The sequence below is a fragment of the Oncorhynchus clarkii genome, chromosome 4 (genome assembly GCF_045791955.1).
Source record: "Oncorhynchus clarkii lewisi isolate Uvic-CL-2024 chromosome 4, UVic_Ocla_1.0, whole genome shotgun sequence".
In the NCBI taxonomy this organism is placed as follows: domain Eukaryota; kingdom Metazoa; phylum Chordata; class Actinopteri; order Salmoniformes; family Salmonidae; genus Oncorhynchus; species Oncorhynchus clarkii.
The window spans coordinates 67,152,280-67,171,674 of record NC_092150.1 but is presented as its reverse complement, the minus strand read 5'-3'; the positions used below and the strand labels follow the sequence as shown (position 1 = coordinate 67,171,674).

The window sequence follows — 19,395 nt, the reverse complement described above, 5'->3', positions numbered from 1 at the left end:
GATCCCCTCCAGAAAGGAGAAGTGCATCATCCCACCCCTAGGCTCTTCGCTGCATGGTGTTTTTGTCTAAGAATATACCTTTTCTGTGGCGTGTTAAATACGCAAACAAGATTATGCTCAGAATATAAACGCAACCGTTCACATGACGACTGACAGGCACAGAGTCAACAGCACCCTAGCACCACGACAACAATACATTTTTTAAATGTAACATTTATTTAACTAGGCAAGTCAGTTAAGAACAAATTATTATTTACAATGACAGCCTACTGGGGAACAGTGGGTTAACTGCCTTGTTCAGGGGCAGCTCAGGGATTCAATCCCGAAACCTTTCAATTACTGGCCCAACACTCTAACCACCTAACTACCAATAAAGAATAAAATAACTTAGAAGAACCCCAACCCTAGATGAGGCAGTCATTTCCAACATGGCATTGTAGCAGATGAAGTGTTGTTAGTATGTACTTCTATAGCTACAGTTTGGCCACCAGCATAGATCAAAACACATATAATGTCAACACTCCCAAGCACTGGGAGTATAAATAGAGATGATTCTAGCTATACATTTAACTAGGCAAGTCAGTTAAGAACAAATTATTATTTACAATGAAAGCCTACCCTAGCCAAACCCTAATGACGCTGGGCCAATTGTGTGCTGCCCTATGAGAATCCCAATCACAGCCAGTTGTGACACAGCCTGGAATTGAACCAGGGTCTGGAGTGATGCCTCTAGCACAGAGATGTAAAAGCCTTAGACCGCTATGCCACTCAGGAGCCCATTATGCTGAAGAACATCTCCCACACATTCAACCCAAAGTAGCTTACGCCACAAAATGCACCATTGGTCAATTACTGTATAAAAAACTGTTGATTTCCTCTGAAATAGTTACATCACCGAAATAGCACCAGGCTCTTTTGTTTTCTAGATGCACCTGTTGCCACCTAGTGGCCAAATTACACAATTCCAAGCAGATCTTACACGTAGATGGAAGGCCAGGGGGCATGAGAAACATTTCATTTCCACAAACACAACTCTGAGAGCGCGTCAGAGCTACAGGTCAGTACAAGCACTAGATATATACATATATACATATAAAATACCAGTCAAAAGTTTGGACACACCTACTCATTCCAGGGTTTTTCTTTATTTGTACTATTTTCTACGTTATAGAACAATAGTGAAGACATTAAAACTATGAACTAACACATATGGAATCATGTAATCAAAAAAGTGTTAAACAAATCAACATGTATTTTATATTTGAGATTCTTCAAAGGTGCCTCCCTTTGTCTTGATGACATGATGCCAGATGTGTTATTTCATACTTTTGATGTCCACTATTAGTCTACAATGTAGAAAATAGTAAAAATAAAGAAAAACCCTTATATGAGTAGGTGTGTCCACATTTTTGACTGGTACTGTATATATGTGTTTGTGTGTGTATAACAACAGAGCTAAAACATAAAAACTAGAAAATAAGTGAGTGTGAGAGGAGGTGGTGAGGTGTGGCTGTGGGAAAATGATGATGATCTTATTGAGTTGCTTGGGTATTTATTCCCCAAAGCAGGAGGAGAGGACTTCCTTATTTAGTAACGCTTGGCCTGAGTCAGGCTGCTGGCAGGGAGCCTAAGAAATGTTGTTGGTCTGGAGAGAGGGAGGCTTGGAGAGGGGCCATGCATAAAACCCACCCACACATGTTTGCATACTATTTGTATATCTACAGTTGTACAACATTTTGGATCATTTTTTACACTTTGGATTATTGTGTGCTTGTTGACATTTAATGCACTGATTGAAAGGAACTAGCAACATAGGCATTTCGCAGCACACGCCATAACACCTGCTAAACTGTGTAGGCAACCAATACAATTTCATTTGACATCTTCCTCGCTCTTTCTCCTCTCTTCTTCTCTCCTCCGTTTCTTCCCCTACCCATATTTCCACCTGCACTAGGCGCAACATATTGTAGCCAATGGCTGACGTGTGTAACAGGGTAACCCTTTCTGCCTGTCATCTTGTGAAGTGTCGCTATAACAGGGCTCAGGGCTCATTGTCAGAGACGACAACAGATGACAGACAGGATGAAATGTCAGCTGTCATCAACTCAACTGGATGTAATATATTTAGAACATTTTAAAACGGTACGTTCTATGAATGTTACAAAACTACGAGTAAAGAAAAGGCTTTGAAGTTAGTTTGCTCATACATTTAGCTGGGAAGTACAGTTCTGTCAATACACACATCCTTCAACAGAAGTTGGTCATGAATGAACGCAATCTGTCTAGAGAGCTGGCAAGGCTATGTTGTGATGTGTTGTGATGGCTCTCTCCCAGACCTGTGTTTTATTACTGTGGTTTTATAACAGCTCTGGGGGTGGAGGAGGAGATATGACCCCCTCAGATTGACTGATGACAGGCTTTATGTGGCCCTGGTGATACATGTTTCACTGGGCTGCCTACAGGAATCAGAAGAGATACTGTAAGAGCGTGTGTGTGTGTGTGTGTGTGTGTGTGTGTGTGTGTGTGTGTGTGTGTGTGTGTGTGTGTGTGTGTGTGTGTGTGTGTGTGTGTGTGTGTGTGTGTGTGTGTGTGTGTGTGTGTGTGTGTGTGTGGGGGGTACCGGAGGTCCCCATAAGGAAAATCGTCCCTCGTGGGCTATTTTAGGCTTATGGGTTAGCGTGTGTGTGCATATGTGTGTGAGGCAGGGGGTGAGGCAGGCAGGGTACATGAGCGAGAGCAGAGATCAGGTTGTGGGAATTTCCCTAGATGGTTATGAATCACTGTGGTGATATGCCCAATTTCCTCCTGGGATGGGAGTATCACTGGTCTGTATGAATCACAAGTCCCCTACTGTAAACAACAGTCATATCAATCAATTCCATGATTTTTATTTATTTATTTTTATTTTACCTTTATTTAACCAGGTAGGCAAGTTGAGAACAAGTTCTCATTTACAATTGCGACCTGGCCAAGATAAAGCAAAGCAGTTCGACAGATACAACAACACAGAGTTACACATGGAGTAAAACAAACATACAGTCAATAATAAAGTATAAACAAGTCTATATACAATGTGAGCAAATGAGGTGAGAAGGGAGGTAAAGGCAAAAAAGGCCTTGGTGGCAATGATCAATCAAACAGAGAAATCGATGAGGTCAATTTGTAGAGGTTTGAGTTGCATTTGAACTAATTCCATTAATGCCATTCAATGGTCCTAGCTGACTGCCTTAGTGTGAGGGACATCACGTCTATGGTAGAAAACACCCAAGATGCATGCTGCTGTCAGAACATATTGGGTTCCGGGTTCTGACAGTAGGCCAAACAACGATGTACAACATATATATATTTTATTTTTATTTTTTTTATTTTTTTTCTAACCTTTATTTAACTAGGCAAGTCAGTTAAGAACAAGTTCTTATTTACAATGACGGCCTAGGAACAGTGGGTTAACTGCCTGTTCAGGGGCAGAATGACAGATTTGTACCTTGTCAGCTCAGGGGTTTGAACTTGCAACCTTCCGGTTACTAGTCCAACGCTCTAACCACTAGGCTACCCTGCCGCCCCGGAGGAGGAACAACGTAACAGTTTTGCTTCCATCCCTCTCCTCGCCCCTACCTGGGCTCAAAACAGCACATATCGACAACAGCCACCCTCGAAGCATCGTTACCCATCGGGCCACAAAAGCCTAAGCCCTCTCAGAGCAAGGGGAACAACTACTTCAAACTACTCCCCTTTTGACCTCCTCCTTTTTCTGCAGCAACCAGTGATCCGGGTCAACAGCATCAACGTAACAGTTTTGCTTCCGTCCCTCTCCTCGCCCCAAACCAGTGACCCTCTGCACACATCGACAACAGCCACCCACGAAGCATCGTTACCCATCGCGCCACAAAAGCCACGGCCCTTGCAGAGCAAGGGGAACAACTACTTCAAGGTCTCAGAGCGAGTGACGTCACCGATTGAAACGCTATTAGCGCACACCACCGCTAATTAGCTAGCCATTTCACATCGGTTACACCTAAACTTAACCGTAAACACTTAGAAAGGTGACGTTTGCAGCAACTTTCGAAATGTGATGTTTGAGAAACATGGATGAACGTCTAATTCTGACGTGAGACTGTGAGAGCTAGTTGGCCTGAGACAGCGTTTTCCAGCACTATCAACAAAACACCAATTATGACATTTCCCATAGAAAAAAAGGTGTCGCATCCCTCCAATAGAGTTCCAGACACTTGTAGAATATATGCCAAGACTCATTGTAGCCCTTCTGGCTCGTGGTGGCCAAATGGTCTATTAAGACACAATGTTGTTTCATTTATTTTGGCAGTGGCCTGTACATCACCAAGTATTACCTTTACTTTACATTTTGTACACTCCATACAGGTTCCGGGCCAACTGTATGCATGTGTTGTTTATTCAGTGATACTACTGAGAAACAGAGCAGCTGCTGGTAGAGAATACGTCTTGCACATTCCCAGAGCCAACAGCATCATGGGAAACAGAGAGTGGAATGCTGGAGACCCACTTGACAGAAACGCAGAGGAATGAGGAAATGTATGTCACACCTCCAAGAAGCCTCAGACTGAGAAGCAGAGCTGTGTCCTCACCATATCCACAGTGTAGATGAAGCATTGTTTCCCATTACATTCCCTCACATTCTCTGGTGCAGAAAAGGAACATAAGATAGGTGCTGTGAAAAGGAATGATATTAGACATCTATGTCAACCAGTGATGTTGAACAAAACTCCTTTGCTATTAGTGGTATTGTAAATACAAATGAGTCTCTCCAGGCCAAGGTACCATGATACTGTAGGTGCACACTACAAGGATGAGATGGTGAAGATGCATGAAACGAGAAACGACTACCGAGACCTTGCATAGTCAGGGTATCAGTGGCACCATTGCTGACGTGAGCAGTCTCCTATTGTCTTTTAATAAAGTTCAGAGCGCTCCCTACTGGCCTGTAATGTCATGGTTGAAACAATAACCCAATGCTTTTCTCGCACAGAGGCTTTGGGATCAAATCCCAACTGTCTCTGTGTATCACTGTCTTACCATCACAGTATTGAACAACCAAAGACAGAGAATTTGAGTATGTTTATATTAGTTGGTATCTCCAGCACTGTTATAAAATGATTTAATATCCACTACCCTAACCTCAGATAGCTTAAAAATACAGAATAGCACTTTACTGTCTCCCAATCAGTAATGGAATGCTGTGTATTGTCTGTCGCTGCCTGAAAAGATCTAGCATGAAAGCCCGTTCTACCAGGAGAGAGAAAAGGGATCCATTAGCCTGCTATCAAAGGGAGGGAATTCCACCGAGACACATTTAAAGGACAAATACTGTAACAATAGCCTTTTTACTGTTGACTCAAAAGAGATGATGTCTGTCTGTCTGCTGTTATGGAACAGAGATAGAGAGGACATCCAAGGACAACCATTATCCTGCATGCTACATCCATAACATCCTGAAATGTGTTTTCAGTCTGGTTGCATGTGGAATGATAACATCCGAGACACAAAATACATATTTCTTTATGTAAATTCCTTATTATACCTGAGACAATATATCTTAGGACAACTGTGAGGCAAAGTCTGCCCACCCATGACAAGTCATCCGGTTTCCTAATACCTTTGAGCCCTGCCCTGACGACTAGAGCACGCAGTCAGCTTTGTCTCTATCATCTCTCCCGCTCAGCACAATCGCTGACCCCTCCCTGGCCATCGCTATCCTCCCCTCTCTCAAAGCCTCTGTGTCCCTCAATGGCACCTTTTGTTCAAGTGATGTTGCCATTGCAAGTGGAGAAGTACCAGAAACATCTCCACAATAGATCTGCATATGAGGAAAAAAATTGCCGGTTCAATGGGAATGGCCTAGCAACAGTTCTGACCGATCAGGACAAGAGAAAGCCTTTTAAACCTTGAACACATTCAGTACAAACACAGAGTTGTTCATTACATACTTTGTTTATTGAGGGTGACACTTATTTTTGCTGTTCTGTACACCAATGTGATTTTACAGTTTTTTGGGGGGCAAATTGGATAACAGTTAAGTGGTCTTTACATTTCACAAATGCATTGAATATCCTCTTTGTGAAAGCAATGGCAGTCTCCAATGAGGATGTCATACTCTTCACAATCCAATCTTTAAACACCATCAAAGTTTATGCTATCATCTACGGTATATGTCTATTGTTCTATTATTTCTAACTTTAAAATCCCACTATTTAAATGGTTCATACAGCACCACTGGTCACTGTAGTTGTGTCTCCTCCTGCCATAACTTGTACCAATTACCTTCACTTTAGCTCCACGTGCACACAAAGATACTTGCTTAAAATGGACAGTATCTATGGCAACTGGCCCAGAAGGATTTAGTGAACAAAACATTGATGTTTCACAAAAACAACAACCAATAAATAGTCATACAAAGTCACAGAAGGCTATTAATGTCTGTGTGTGATGAGAGTAGTTTAAATATGATAGACATATCTGAAGAATGATACACAAGGTATCCATGCAGAATATTACTGTATATAAAACAAGATCATCTCCACTTGCCATAAGTCTTAATAACATCACACCCTATACAATCGTGGAGGGCTTAACAGACACCGATACCATCTTCAGACTATTGAAGTCTACTAGTCAAGTGAGTGGTTAAAAAGCTGATAATATACACAAAAGGAATAAACTGCACATTTCACTTTTTCATTAAAACCACTGAACACTGAATATTTCCCCAGACAGGATAGATAGTCCTTAGCACATGGTACAGTACTGTACATACAGTTGGCACATATTTATATTCTATTGTGTTATATTCTCTATTTTCACAGGACGCTTCGGGGTGTAGAAAACGTCTTTCCATCGATATTGACGTGCTCCTCATTCTACAAATGAGCTGTGAAGTGGAGCAGCAGCAGTTGTAGCAGTAGGCGATACGGTACAGTAGGTAGGGTAGGGTTAAGCCTGTGAATATCATCCTGCCTTGGCTCCCCGCCCTGTGGTGAGACCTCCTCGCAGCTCTTTCTCTGCCCCAGTTGGCCGGGGGGATGCTAGGAGACAACTGTACATCCAGGCTTAACGTTTAGCTGGGCTCAAACCTGCTGGGGAACCCCCTGATCCCTATTACCTGGAGGAGAGACAGGACACAGTGAGGTTACAGGTCGATAAGTAGACTGGTGAACACACCACCTGAACACATTGAGTGCAACGGTGCAGGTGAGCCCTGAATAGCCTGAGCAAACTGAGTAAAGCCATGCAGCAAGCTGGAAAATGCTTAATAGTGAAACCTTAATATATAAGAGAACGAAATTTGAATCTATACTGAATAATCTTATTGAAAAATCTTCCCAGACATGCACTGCTGAGAGTATAGCGTGCTCTCTGATCTGTGATGCTGATAGTTGCAAAGCATGCTGTGACGGAGTCAGGGACAGTGCTGAGGACATTCAGGGCACTCCCAGCTATTTCTCCATTCCGGTCCTGCAAATGACGCCCGGTATAACGAGCATGATGGAGGACAACAAAGCCGAACAGTGTGAGAGACAGCCAGAAGGGAGGTGGTGGGATGAACAGGAAAATTATCAGAGTCGATGGAACAGGAAAAAAGCAATGGTGGCAGCGAGTGAGAGGAGGCAGCAACATGTTGTTGGAAACACAGAGACTGTGTAGTACTACACACACAGTACGTACCATCAGAAACTTTCATCCGTTTAGGAGGACAAGCAAAGAAAAAAAAAAGAAGAGAAATTAGTTTTGAAACCATGACAAGCTACAGGTGTACTGCACAGTGGCACATGGTGTTCCAGGAGATGTTCTGATAAAGACTATTATAGTGAGAAACACGGTTGAAAAACATCCCTCTTTGATATGGAAAGAAGACGAGACAGAAGATAGGACCCAGAGCTCAGTGGTTAGATTCAATAACAGGGTTGATAATAACAGCATGAAAATGCTCAACAGTGTTCTGGGAGCAGTCTTTCCCTCCCACACACAGAGCAATTAATACCACACTGTTATCTTGACAAAGACCTCTTCTCTAGGCAAACAAAAGTAATTGTCATGATTCCAATGAATCCATCCCCTTATGTGGCTCGGAGGGAGAGAACTATAATAATGTAATCCAAGATATCTAAGAAATATCAGTGGGATCCATGGGGAGAAAGAACTATGTAGCTAATGTAGCCTCATTTTAATAAAATACTGACTCAAGTGATAACATAAAGCAGACACAAGAGAGTGCAAGGGGAAGAATGGGGTTTGTTTGTTTATTTGGATCCCCACTAGCTTTTGCAGAGGCAGAAGCTATTATTCCTGGGGTCCACAAAAAACACAGAGCATGACAAGTAACAAAACACTGATACACTGATAGACTAGGACAGTCACACAAATGTAAAATACACAACAACAGCACTTAAAGTTGTCCAGGGCAGCTCTAGCAGGGAAGAAATTTGACAAACTGACTTGCTGGAAAGGTGGCATCCTATGACGGTGCCACGTTGAAAGTCACTGAGGTCTTCAGTACAGACCATTCTACTGCCGATGTTTGTCTATGGCGATTGCATTGCTGTGTGCTCGGATTTATACACCTGTCAGTAACCGGTTCGGCTGAAATAGCTACATTTAGTCATTTGAAGGGGTCCATATACTTTTTGGCCATGTAGGGTACAATAATATAAAAACATTACATGTACAACAACAAAAATGTATAAATAACAATAATACAAACAATACAACAACAAAAAATGATGTGTGTGTGTTTGTGTGTCCCCTCAAAGTCGCTGCCGTTCTATGAGATGTTGTTTAATATTTTTTTAAAGGTCATTTTGCTAGTTGCTTGAGTAATTGGACATGAAAGGAATTCCATGCGATCATTGTTCTGTATAATACTGTGTGTTGCCGTGAATTCATTTTGGACTTGGGGACTGTGAAGAGACACCTGGTGGCAGGTCTTGTGGGGTATGGGTGAATGTTATTTGATTATGCAGGCAATCTGGAATTTCATTACATGAATACTTATCATAAAAACTAGATGAGAAGCAGTTCATCGCTCGTCAACCCTCAACCAGGAAAGACTGGCATGCACGTTGTTGATGTTAGTTCTGTATGTGCAGTTAAGGGCAAGGCGTGCTGCTCTGTTTTGAGCCAGCTGCAGCTTTGCTTCCTTTGCTGCACTTGACCATATTATCAGACAGTAATCAAGATGGGAGCAGACCAGAGCCTGAACAGCTCGTACAGATTAATTTTGTGTCAAAAACACAGAACATATTTTTTATAACAGACATACCCATCCACATCTTCACAACAACTTTGTCAAAATGAATTGACCATGATAATTGACATCCAATGTTATACCTCAGAGTTTAGCTTCCTCAATGCTTACACCCTTTACACACAACTCCAGTTGAGGCTTAGGTCTTAGAGAATGTTTTGAACCATATACAATGTGTTTAGTTTTAGATGTATTTAAGACCAGCTTATATTATTCACCCATTTTGATACTGACTGTAACTCCTTGTTTAAAATTTCCGTGAGCTCACTGGCTTTGGGTGCTGACATGCAGAGAGTGGAATAATCCCCATACATAGTCATTTTAGCTTTGTGTAAGACCAGTGGCAAATCATTTGTAAAAATAGAGAAGAGTAACAGCCCAAGACAACTGCCATGAGGTACATCGCACTGTACATACAGTGCCTTGCGAAAGTATTCGGCCCCCTTGAACTTTGCGGCCTTTTGCCACATTTCAGGCTTCAAACATAAAGATATAAAACTGTATTTTTTTGTGAAGAATCAACAACAAGTGGGACACAATCATGAAGTGGAACGACATTTATTGGATATTTCAAACTTTTTTAATATATCAAAAACTGAAAAATTGGGCGTGCAAAATTATTCAGCCCCCTTAAGTTAATACTTTGTAGCGCCACCTTTTGCTGCGATTACAGCTGTAAGTCGCATGGGGTATGTCTCTATCAGTTTTGCACATCGAGAGACTGACATTTTTTCCCATTCCTCCTTGCAAAACAGCTCGAGCTCAGTGAGGTTGTATGGAGAGCATTTGTGAACAGCAGTTTTCAGTTCTTTCCACAGATTCTCGATTGGATTCAGGTCTGGACTTTGACTTGGCCATTCTAACACCTGGATATGTTTATTTTTGAACCATTCCATTGTAGATTTTGCTTTATGTTTTGGATCATTGTCTTGTTGGAAGACAAATCTCAGTCCCAGTCTCAGGTCTTTTGCAGACTCCATCAGGGTTTCTTCCAGAATGGTCCTGTATTTGGCTCCATCCATCTTCCCATCAATTTAACCATCTTCCCTGTCCCTGCTGAAGAAAAGCAGGCCCAAACCATGATGCTGCCACCACCATGTTTGACAGTGGGGATGGTGTGTTCAGCTGTGTTGCTTTTACGCCAAACATAACGTTTTGCATTGTTGCCAAAAAGTTCAATTTTGGTTTCATCTGACCAGAGCACCTTCTTCCACATGTTTGGTGTGTCTCCCAGGTGGCTTGTGGCAAACTTTAAACAACACTTTTTATGGATATCTTTAAGAAATGGCTTTCTTCTTGCCACTCTTCCATAAAGGCCAGATTTGTGCAATATACGACTGATTGCTGTCCTATGGACAGAGTCTCCCACCTCAGCTGTAGATCTCTGCAGTTCATTCAGAGTGATCATGGGCCTCTTGGCTGCATCTCTGATCAGTCTTCTCCTTGTATGAGCTGAAAGTTTAGAGGGACGGCCAGGTCTTGGTAGATTTGCAGTGGTCTGATACTCCTTCCATTTCAATATTATCTCTTGCACAGTGCTCCTTGGGATGTTTAAAGCTTGGGAAATCTTTTTGTATCCAAATCCGGCTTTAAACTTCTTCACAACAGTATCTCGGACCTGCCTGGTGTGTTCCTTGTTCTTCATGATGCTCTCTGCGCTTTTAACGGACCTCTGAGACTATCACAGTGCAGGTGCATTTATACGGAGACTTGATTACACACAGGTGGATTGTATTTATCATCATTAGTCATTTAGGTCAACATTGGATCATTCAGAGATCCTCACTGAACTTCTGGAGAGAGTTTGCTGCACTGAAAGTAAAGGGGCTGAATAATTTTGCACGCCCAATTTTTCAGTTTTTGATTTATTAAAAAAGTTTGAAATATCCAATAAATGTCGTTCCACTTCATGATTGTGTCCCACTTGTTGTTGATTCTTCACAAAAAAATACAGTTTTATATCTTTATGTTTGAAGCCTGAAATGTGGCAAAAGGTCGCAAAGTTCAAGGGGGCCGAATACTTTCGCAAGGCACTGTATGTGATGTAAGAGAAGCTCCCATTGAAGAACACTCTCTGGGTTCTATTGGATAAATAACTCTCCAACCATGTGATGGCAGGTGATGTAAAGCTATTGCATGCAAGTCTTTTCAATAACAACATGATCAATAACATCAAAGGCTGTACTGAAATCTAATAATACATCTCCAATTATCGTATTATCCTTTTATTGTAACCAATCATCAGTCATCTGAGTCAGTGCAGTACAAGTGGAGTGGCCTACTCTATAAGCATGCTGAAATTCAGTAGTTAACATGTTCTCTGAAAAATAGCATTGTATTTGGTCAAACACAATTCTCTCCATCATCGTACTAAGAGCAGGCAGCAAACTGATTGGGCAGCTGCTAGAGCAAGCAAAGGGTGCTTTACTATTTTTAGGTAGTGGAATTACTTCAGCTTCCTTCCAAGTCTGTGGACACACACACTCCTTTAGGCTTTGGTTAAAGATATAGCAAATAGAGGGGGCAATACAATCTGCTACAGTTCCATTCTCATTAGTTTCCCATCAAGGTTGTCTATACCTTGTGGCTTATCATTATTGATGGATAACAATAGTTATTCCATTTCTCCCACACTAACTTGTCCAAATTCAAGTTTTTGGCTCCCGAGTGGCGCAATTGTTCAATACATCATCAATCCAGAGGGCTCTAACAGTTCTCACAGTTAATTTCTTAACAGGTGGATGCTTGTCAACAAATGAAATGAATCATTTTACAAATACTTCCAGTGCTGCATCTGGATTCACTTCCTCATACACATCAGACCAACATACATTTTTTACATTTTCAACAAAAGAGTTCTGAGAAAACATTTTGTATGATCTCTTATAAATTACTTTAGGCCCAACCTTTGGCACTTTGGCTTTCCTTGTTATTGCCTCAATGTTATGGTCACCGCAGTCAATGGGAACTGATATTGCTCTTTTGCGAAGTTCTGCAGCAATAGTGAAGAGTTGTATTTGTATTTATTATGGATAACCATTAGCAGCTACTCTCCCTGGGGTCCAGCAAAATTAAGGCAGTTTATACAATTTTAAAAACATGACAATACATTCACAACACACTATGTGCCCTCAGGCCCCTACTCCACCACTACCACATATCTACAGTACTATATCCATGTGTATGTGTGTGTATAGTGCGTATGTTGTTGTGTGTGTATGCATGTGTCTGTGCCTATGTTTGTGTTGCTTCATAGTCTCCTCTGTTCCACAAGGTGTTTTTTTTATCAGTTTTTTTAAATCAAATTTTACTGCAAGCATTAGTTACTTGATGTGTGATAGAGTTCCATGTAATCATGGGTCGATGTAGTACTGTGCACCTCCCATAGTCTGTTCTGGACTTGGGGACTGTGAAGAGACCTCTTGTGGCATGTCATGTGGGGTAAGTATGGGTGTGTTACGGCTGTTGAATGAGGAGGACCAAGGTGCAGCGTTGTGAGCGTACATATTCCTTTATTTAGAAACAAGACGCCAAACAAAACAATAAACACTACAAAACAAACCGTGAAGCTAAAGGCTATGTGCCCTAAACAAAGTTAACTTCCCACAAAGACAGGTGGAAAAAAAGGATACCTAAGTATGGTTCTCAATCAGAGACAACGATAGACAGCTGCCTCTGATTGAGAACCACACCCGGCCAAACACAAAGAAATAGAAAACATAGAACATAGAATACCCACCCCAACTCACACCCTGACCAAACCAAAATAGAGACATAAACAGGATTTCTAAGGTCAGAGAGTGACAGGGTGTCCAAGCTGTGTGCCAGTAGTTCAAACAGACAGCATGGTGCATTCAACATGTCAATACCTCTTATAAATACAAGTAGTGATGAAGTCAATCTCTCCTTCACTTTGAGCCAGGAGAGATTAATAATATGCATGTCAATGTTAGCTCTCTGTGTACATGTGTACATCCAAGGGCCAGCCGTGTTGCCCTGTTCTGAGCCAATTGCAATTTGCCTAAGTCCTTTTTTGTGGCACCTGACCACACGACTGAACAGTAGTCAAGGTGCAACAAAACTAGAGCCTGTAGGACCTGCCTTGTTGATAGTGTTGTTAAGAAGGCAGAGCAGTGCTTTATTATGGACATACTTCTCCCAATCTTAGCTACTGTTGTATCAATATGTTTTGACCATGACAGTTTACAATCCAGGGTTACTCCAAGCAGTTTAGTCACCTCAACTTGCTAAATTTCCACATTATTCATTACAAGATTTAATTGAGGTTTAGGGTTTAGTGAAGGATTTGTCCCAAATACAATGCTTTAAGTTTTAGAAATATTTAGGACTAACTTATTTCTTGCCACCCACTCCGAAATTAACTGCAACTCTTTGTTAAGTGTTGCAGTCATTTCAGTCGTTGTAGTAGCCGACGTGTATAGTGTTGAGTCATCCGCATAAGTAGACACTCTGGCTTTACTCAAAGTCAGTGGTATGTCTTAGTAAAGATTGAAAAAAGCAAGGGGCCTAAACAGCTACCCTGGGGAATTCCTGATTCTACCTGGATTATGTTTGAGAGAATTCCATTTAAGAATCAAATCAAATTTTATTTGTCACATACACATGGTTAGCAGATGTTAATGCGAGTGTAGCGAAATGCTTGTGCTTCTAGTTCCGACAATGCAGTAATAACCAACAAGTAATCTAACTAACAATGCCAAAACTACTGTCTTATACACAGTGTAAGGGGATAAAGAATATGTACATAAGGATATATGAATGAGTGATGGTACAGAGCAGCATAGGCAGGATACAGTAGATGGTATCGAGTACAGTATATACATGAGGTGAGTATGTAAACAAAGTGGCATAGTTAAAGTGGCTAGTGATACATGTATTACATAAGGATGCAGTCGATGATATAGAGTACAGTATATACGTATGCATATGAGATGAATAATGTAGGGTAAGTAACATTATATAAGGTAGCATTGTTTAAAGTGGCTAGTGATATATTTACATCATTTCCCATCAATTCCCATTATTAAAGTGGCTGGAGTTGAGTCAGTGTCAGTGTCAGTGTGTTGGCAGCAGCCACTCAATGTTAGTGGTGGCTGTTTAACAGTCTGATGGCCTTGAGATAGAAGCTGTTTTTCAGTCTCTCGGTCCCAGCTTTGATGCACCTGTACTGACCTCGCCTTCTGGATGATAGCGGGGTGAACAGGCAGTGGCTCGGGTGGTTGATGTCCTTGATGATCTTTATGGCCTTCCTGTAACATCGGGTGGTGTAGGTGTCCTGGAGGGCAGGTAGTTTGCCCCCGGTGATGCGTTGTGCAGACCTCACTACCCTCTGGAGAGCCTTACGGTTGTGGGCGGAGCAGTTGCCGTACCAGGCGGTGATACAGCCCGCCAGGATGCTCTCGATTGTGCATCTGTAGAAGTTTGTGAGTGCTTTTGGTGACAAACCGAATTTCTTCAGCCTTCTGAGGTTGAAGAGGCGCTGCTGCGCCTTCTTCACAATGCTGTCTGTGTGAGTGGACCAATTCAGTTTGTCTGTGATGTGTATGCCGAGGAACTTAAAACTTGCTACCCTCTCCACTACTGTTCCATCGATGTGGATAGGGGGGTGTTCCCTCTGCTGTTTCCTGAAGTCCACAATCATCTCCTTAGTTTTGTTGACGTTGAGTGTGAGGTTATTTTCCTGACACCACACTCCGAGGGCCCTCACCTCCTCCCTGTAGGCCGTCTCGTCGTTGTTGGTAATCAAGCCTACCACTGTTGTGTCGTCCGCAAACTTGATGATTGAGTTGGAGGCGTGCGTGGCCACGCAGTCGTGGGTGAACAGGGAGTACAGGAGAGGGCTCAGAACGCACCCTTGTGGGGCCCCAGTGTTGAGGATCAGCGGGGTGGAGATGTTGTTGCCTACCCTTACCACCTGGGGGCGGCCCGTCAGGAAGTCCAGTACCCAGTTGCACAGGGCGGGGTCGAGACCCAGGGTCTCGAGCTTGATGACGAGCTTGGAGGGTACTATGGTGTTGAATGCCGAGCTGTAGTCGATGAACAGCATTCTCACATAGGTATTCCTCTTGTCCAGATGGGTTAGGGCAGTGTGCAGTGTGGTTGAGATTGCATCGTCTGTGGACCTATTTGGCGGTAAGCAAATTGGAGTGGGTCTAGGGTGTCTGGTAGGGTGGAGGTGATATGGTCCTTGACTAGTCTCTCAAAGCACTTCATGATGACGGAAGTGAGTGCTACGGGGCGGTAGTCGTTTAGCTCAGTTACCTTAGCTTTCTTGGGAACAGGAACAATGGTGGCCCTCTTGAAGCATGTGGGAACAGCAGACTGGTATAGGGATTGATTGAATGTCCGTAAACACACCGGCCATCTGGTCTGCGCATGCTCTGAGGGCGCGGCTGGGGATGCCGTCTGGGCCTGCAGCCTTGCGAGGGTTAACATGTTTAAATGTCTTACTCACCTCGGCTGCAGTGAAGGAGAGTCCGCATGTTTTTGTTGCAGGCCGTGTCAGTGGCAAAGCGGGCAAAAAAGTTATTTAGTCTGCCTGGGAGCAGGACATCCTGGTCCGTGACTGGGCTGGATTTCTTCTTGTAGTCCGTGATTGACTGTAGATCCTGCCACATGCCTCTTGTGTCTGAGCCGTTGAATTGAGATTCTACTTTGTCTCTGTACTGACGCTTAGCTTGTTTGATAGCCTTGCGGAGGGAATAGCTGCACTGTTTGTATTCGGTCATGTTACCAGTCACCTTGCCCTGATTAAAAGCAGTGGTTCGCGCTTTCAGTTTCACGCGAATGCTGCCATCAATCCACGGTTTCTGGTTAGGGAATGTTTTAATTGTTGCTATGGGAACGACATCTTCAACGCACGTTCTAATGAACTCGCACACCGAATCAGCGTATTGGTCAATATTGTTATCTGACGCAATACGAAACATGTCCCAGTCCACGTGATGGAAGCAGTCTTGGAGTGTGGAGTCAGCTTGGTCGGACCAGCGTTGAACAGACCTCAGCGCGGGAGCCTCTTGTTTTAGTTTCTGTCTGTAGGCAGGGATCAACAAAATGGAGTCGTGGTCAGCTTTTCCGGAAGGAGGGCGGGGCAGGGCCTTATATGCGTCTCGGAAGTTAGAGTAACAATGATCCAAGGTTTTTCCACCCCTGGTTGCGCAATCGATATGCTGATAAAATTTGGGGAGTCTTGTTTTCAGATTAGCTTTGTTAAAATCCCCAGCTACAATGAATGCAGCCTCCGGATAAATGGATTCCAGTTTGCAAAGAGTCAAATAAAGTTTGTTCAGAGCCATCGATGTGTCTGCTTGGGGGGGGATATATACGGCTGTGATTATAATCGAAGAGAATTCTCTTGGTAGATAATGCGGTCTACATTTGATTGTGAGGAATTCTAAATCAGGTGAACAGAAGGATTTGAGTTCCTGTATGTTTCTTTCATCACACCATGTCTCGTTTGCCATAAGGCATACGCCCCCGCCCCTCTTCTTACCAGAAAGATGTTTGTTTCTGTCGGCACGATGCGTGGAGAAACCCGCTGGCTGCACCGCCTCCGATAGCGTCTCTCCAGTGAGCCATGTTTCCGTGAAGCAAAGAACGTTACAGTCTCTGATGTCCCTCTGGAATGCTACCCTTGCTCGGATTTCATCAACCTTGTTGTCAAGAGACTGGACATTGGCGAGAAGAATGCTAGGGAGTGGTGCACGATGTGCCCGTCTCCGGAGTCTGACCAGAAGACCACCTCGTTTCGCTCTTTTTCTGAGTCGTTTTTTTGGGTCGCTGCATGGGATCCATTCCGTTGTCCTGGGTGAAAGGCAGAACACAGGATCCGCGTCGCGAAAAACATATTCTTGGTCATACTGATGGTGAGTTGACGCTGATCTTATATTCAGTAGTTCTTCTCGACTGTATGTAATGAAACCTAAGATGACCTGGGGTACTAATGTAAGAAATAACACGTAAAAAAACAAAACACTGCATAGTTTCCTACGAACGCGAAGCGAGGCGGCCATCTCTGTCGGCGCCGGAAGTGCCGACCCTCTGTGTAATGCTTTATCTACATTATAGCAGGAGGTGTAAAGCCAAAACGCATACATTTTTCCAGCACCAGACTATGATCAATAATGTCAAAAGCTGCACTGAAGTCTAACAAGACAGCCCCCACAATCATTTTATCATCAATTTCTCTCAGCCAATCATCAGTCATTTGTGTAAGTGCTGTGCTTGTTGAGTGTCCTTCCCTGTAAGCGTGCTGAAAGTCTGTTGTCAATTTGTTTACTGTGTAATAGCATTGTATCTGTTCAAACACCATTTTTTCCAGAAGTTTACTAAGGTTGGTAACAAGCTGATTGGTCGGCTATTTGAGCCAGGGGGCTTTACTATTCTTGAATAGCGGAATGACTTTAGCTTCCCTCCAGGCCTGAGTTGCACACACGTTCTAGTAGGCTTAAATTGAAGATGTGGCAAATAGGAGAGGCAATATCGTCTGCTATTATCCTCAGTAATTTTCAAACTGTGAAGACTATTTCTTCCTAACAAAGACAGCCAACTTCGCCAAAGGGGGATGATTTAACAAAAGCGCATTTGCGAAAAAAGCACAATCGTTGCACAAATGTACCTAACCATAAACATCAATGCCTTTCTTAAAATCAATACACAGTAGTATATATTTTTAAACCCGAGTAATTAGTTAAAAGAAATTAATGTTAGCAGGCAATATTAAACTAGGGTAATTGTGTCACTTCTCTTGCGTTCATTGCACGCAGAGTCAGGGTATATGCAACAGTTTGGGCAGCCTGGCTCGTTGCGAACTAATTCGCCAGAATTTTACGTAATTATGACATAACATTGAAGGTTGTGCAATGTAACAGGAATATTTATACTTATGATAAAATACGGAATGGTTCCGTATTTCACTAAATAATAAATGTTTTATTTTCAAAATGATAGTTTCCGGATTTGACCATATTAATGACCTAAGGCTCGTATTTCTGTGTGTTATTATGTTATAATTAAGTCTATGATTTGATATTTGATAGAGCAGTCTGACTGAGCGGTGGTAGGCAGCAGCAGGCTCGTGAGCATTCATTCAAACAGCACTTTCGTGCATTTGCAGCTCTTCGCAATGCTTCAAGCATTGCGCTGTTTATGACTTCAAGCCTATCAACTCCCGAGATTAGGCTGGTGTAATCGATGTGAAATGGCTAGCTAGATAGCGAGGTATGCGCTAATAGAGTTTCAAACGTCACTCGCTCTGAGACTTGGAGTAGTTGTTCCCCTTGCTCTGCAAGGGCCGCGGCTTTTGTGGAGCGATGGGTAACGATGCTTCGAGGGTGGCTGTTGTCGATCTGTTCCTGGTTCGAGCCCAGGTAGGGGTGAGGAGAGGGACGGAAGCTATACTGTTACACTGACAATACTAAAGTGCCTATAAGAACATCCAATAGTCAAAGGTATATGAAATACAAATGGTATAGAGAGAAATAGACCTATAAATACAATATTAACTACAACCTAAACCTAACCTAATATTCTTGGAATATTGAAGTCTCATGTTTAAAGGAACCACCAGCTTTCATATGTTCTCATGTTCTGAGCAAGGAACTTAAACGTTAGCTTTTTTTATATGGCACATATTGTACTTTTACTTTCTTCTCCAACACTTAACGAGCATTATTTAAACCAAATTGAACATGTTTCATTATTTACTTGAGGCTAAATTGATTTGATTGATGTATTATATTAAGTTAAAATAAAAGTGTTCATTCAGTATTGTTGTAATTGTCATTATTACAAATAAATAAATGTTCTTTTAAAATCGGCCGATTAATCGGTATCGGCTTTTTTTTGGTCCTCCAATAATCGGTATCGGTGTTGAAAAATCATAATCGGTCTACCTCTAATAGACAACAACACTTTTTTCACCTCTTCCACACCGACTTTATGGAATTCAGAAGTACAACACTTGTCTTTCAAAATTTAGTCAAATATACTTGGATGTATAGTATCAGCTTTGTTGCTGGCATGTCATCCCTAAGTTTGCTTATCTTGCCAATGAAAAAGCCATTAAATTAGTTGGCAATATCAGTGGGCTTTGTGAT

The 19,395-nt window shown here is 42.4% G+C and overlaps 1 protein-coding gene across 1 annotated transcript in view; it reads right to left on the bottom strand.

Annotated features, from left to right (window-relative positions):
* Positions 1-5,951: 5,951 nt before the first annotated feature.
* The window catches only part of LOC139407795 (stum, mechanosensory transduction mediator homolog), a 44,102-nt gene continuing 30,658 nt past the window's right edge, over positions 5,952-19,395 (bottom strand). Inside the window, exon 3 of the mRNA XM_071151660.1 lies at positions 5,952-7,135. Within this exon, the coding sequence (XP_071007761.1) occupies positions 7,101-7,135 (35 nt within the window). The 3' untranslated portion in view covers positions 5,952-7,100. The remainder of the gene's footprint in view (positions 7,136-19,395) is intronic.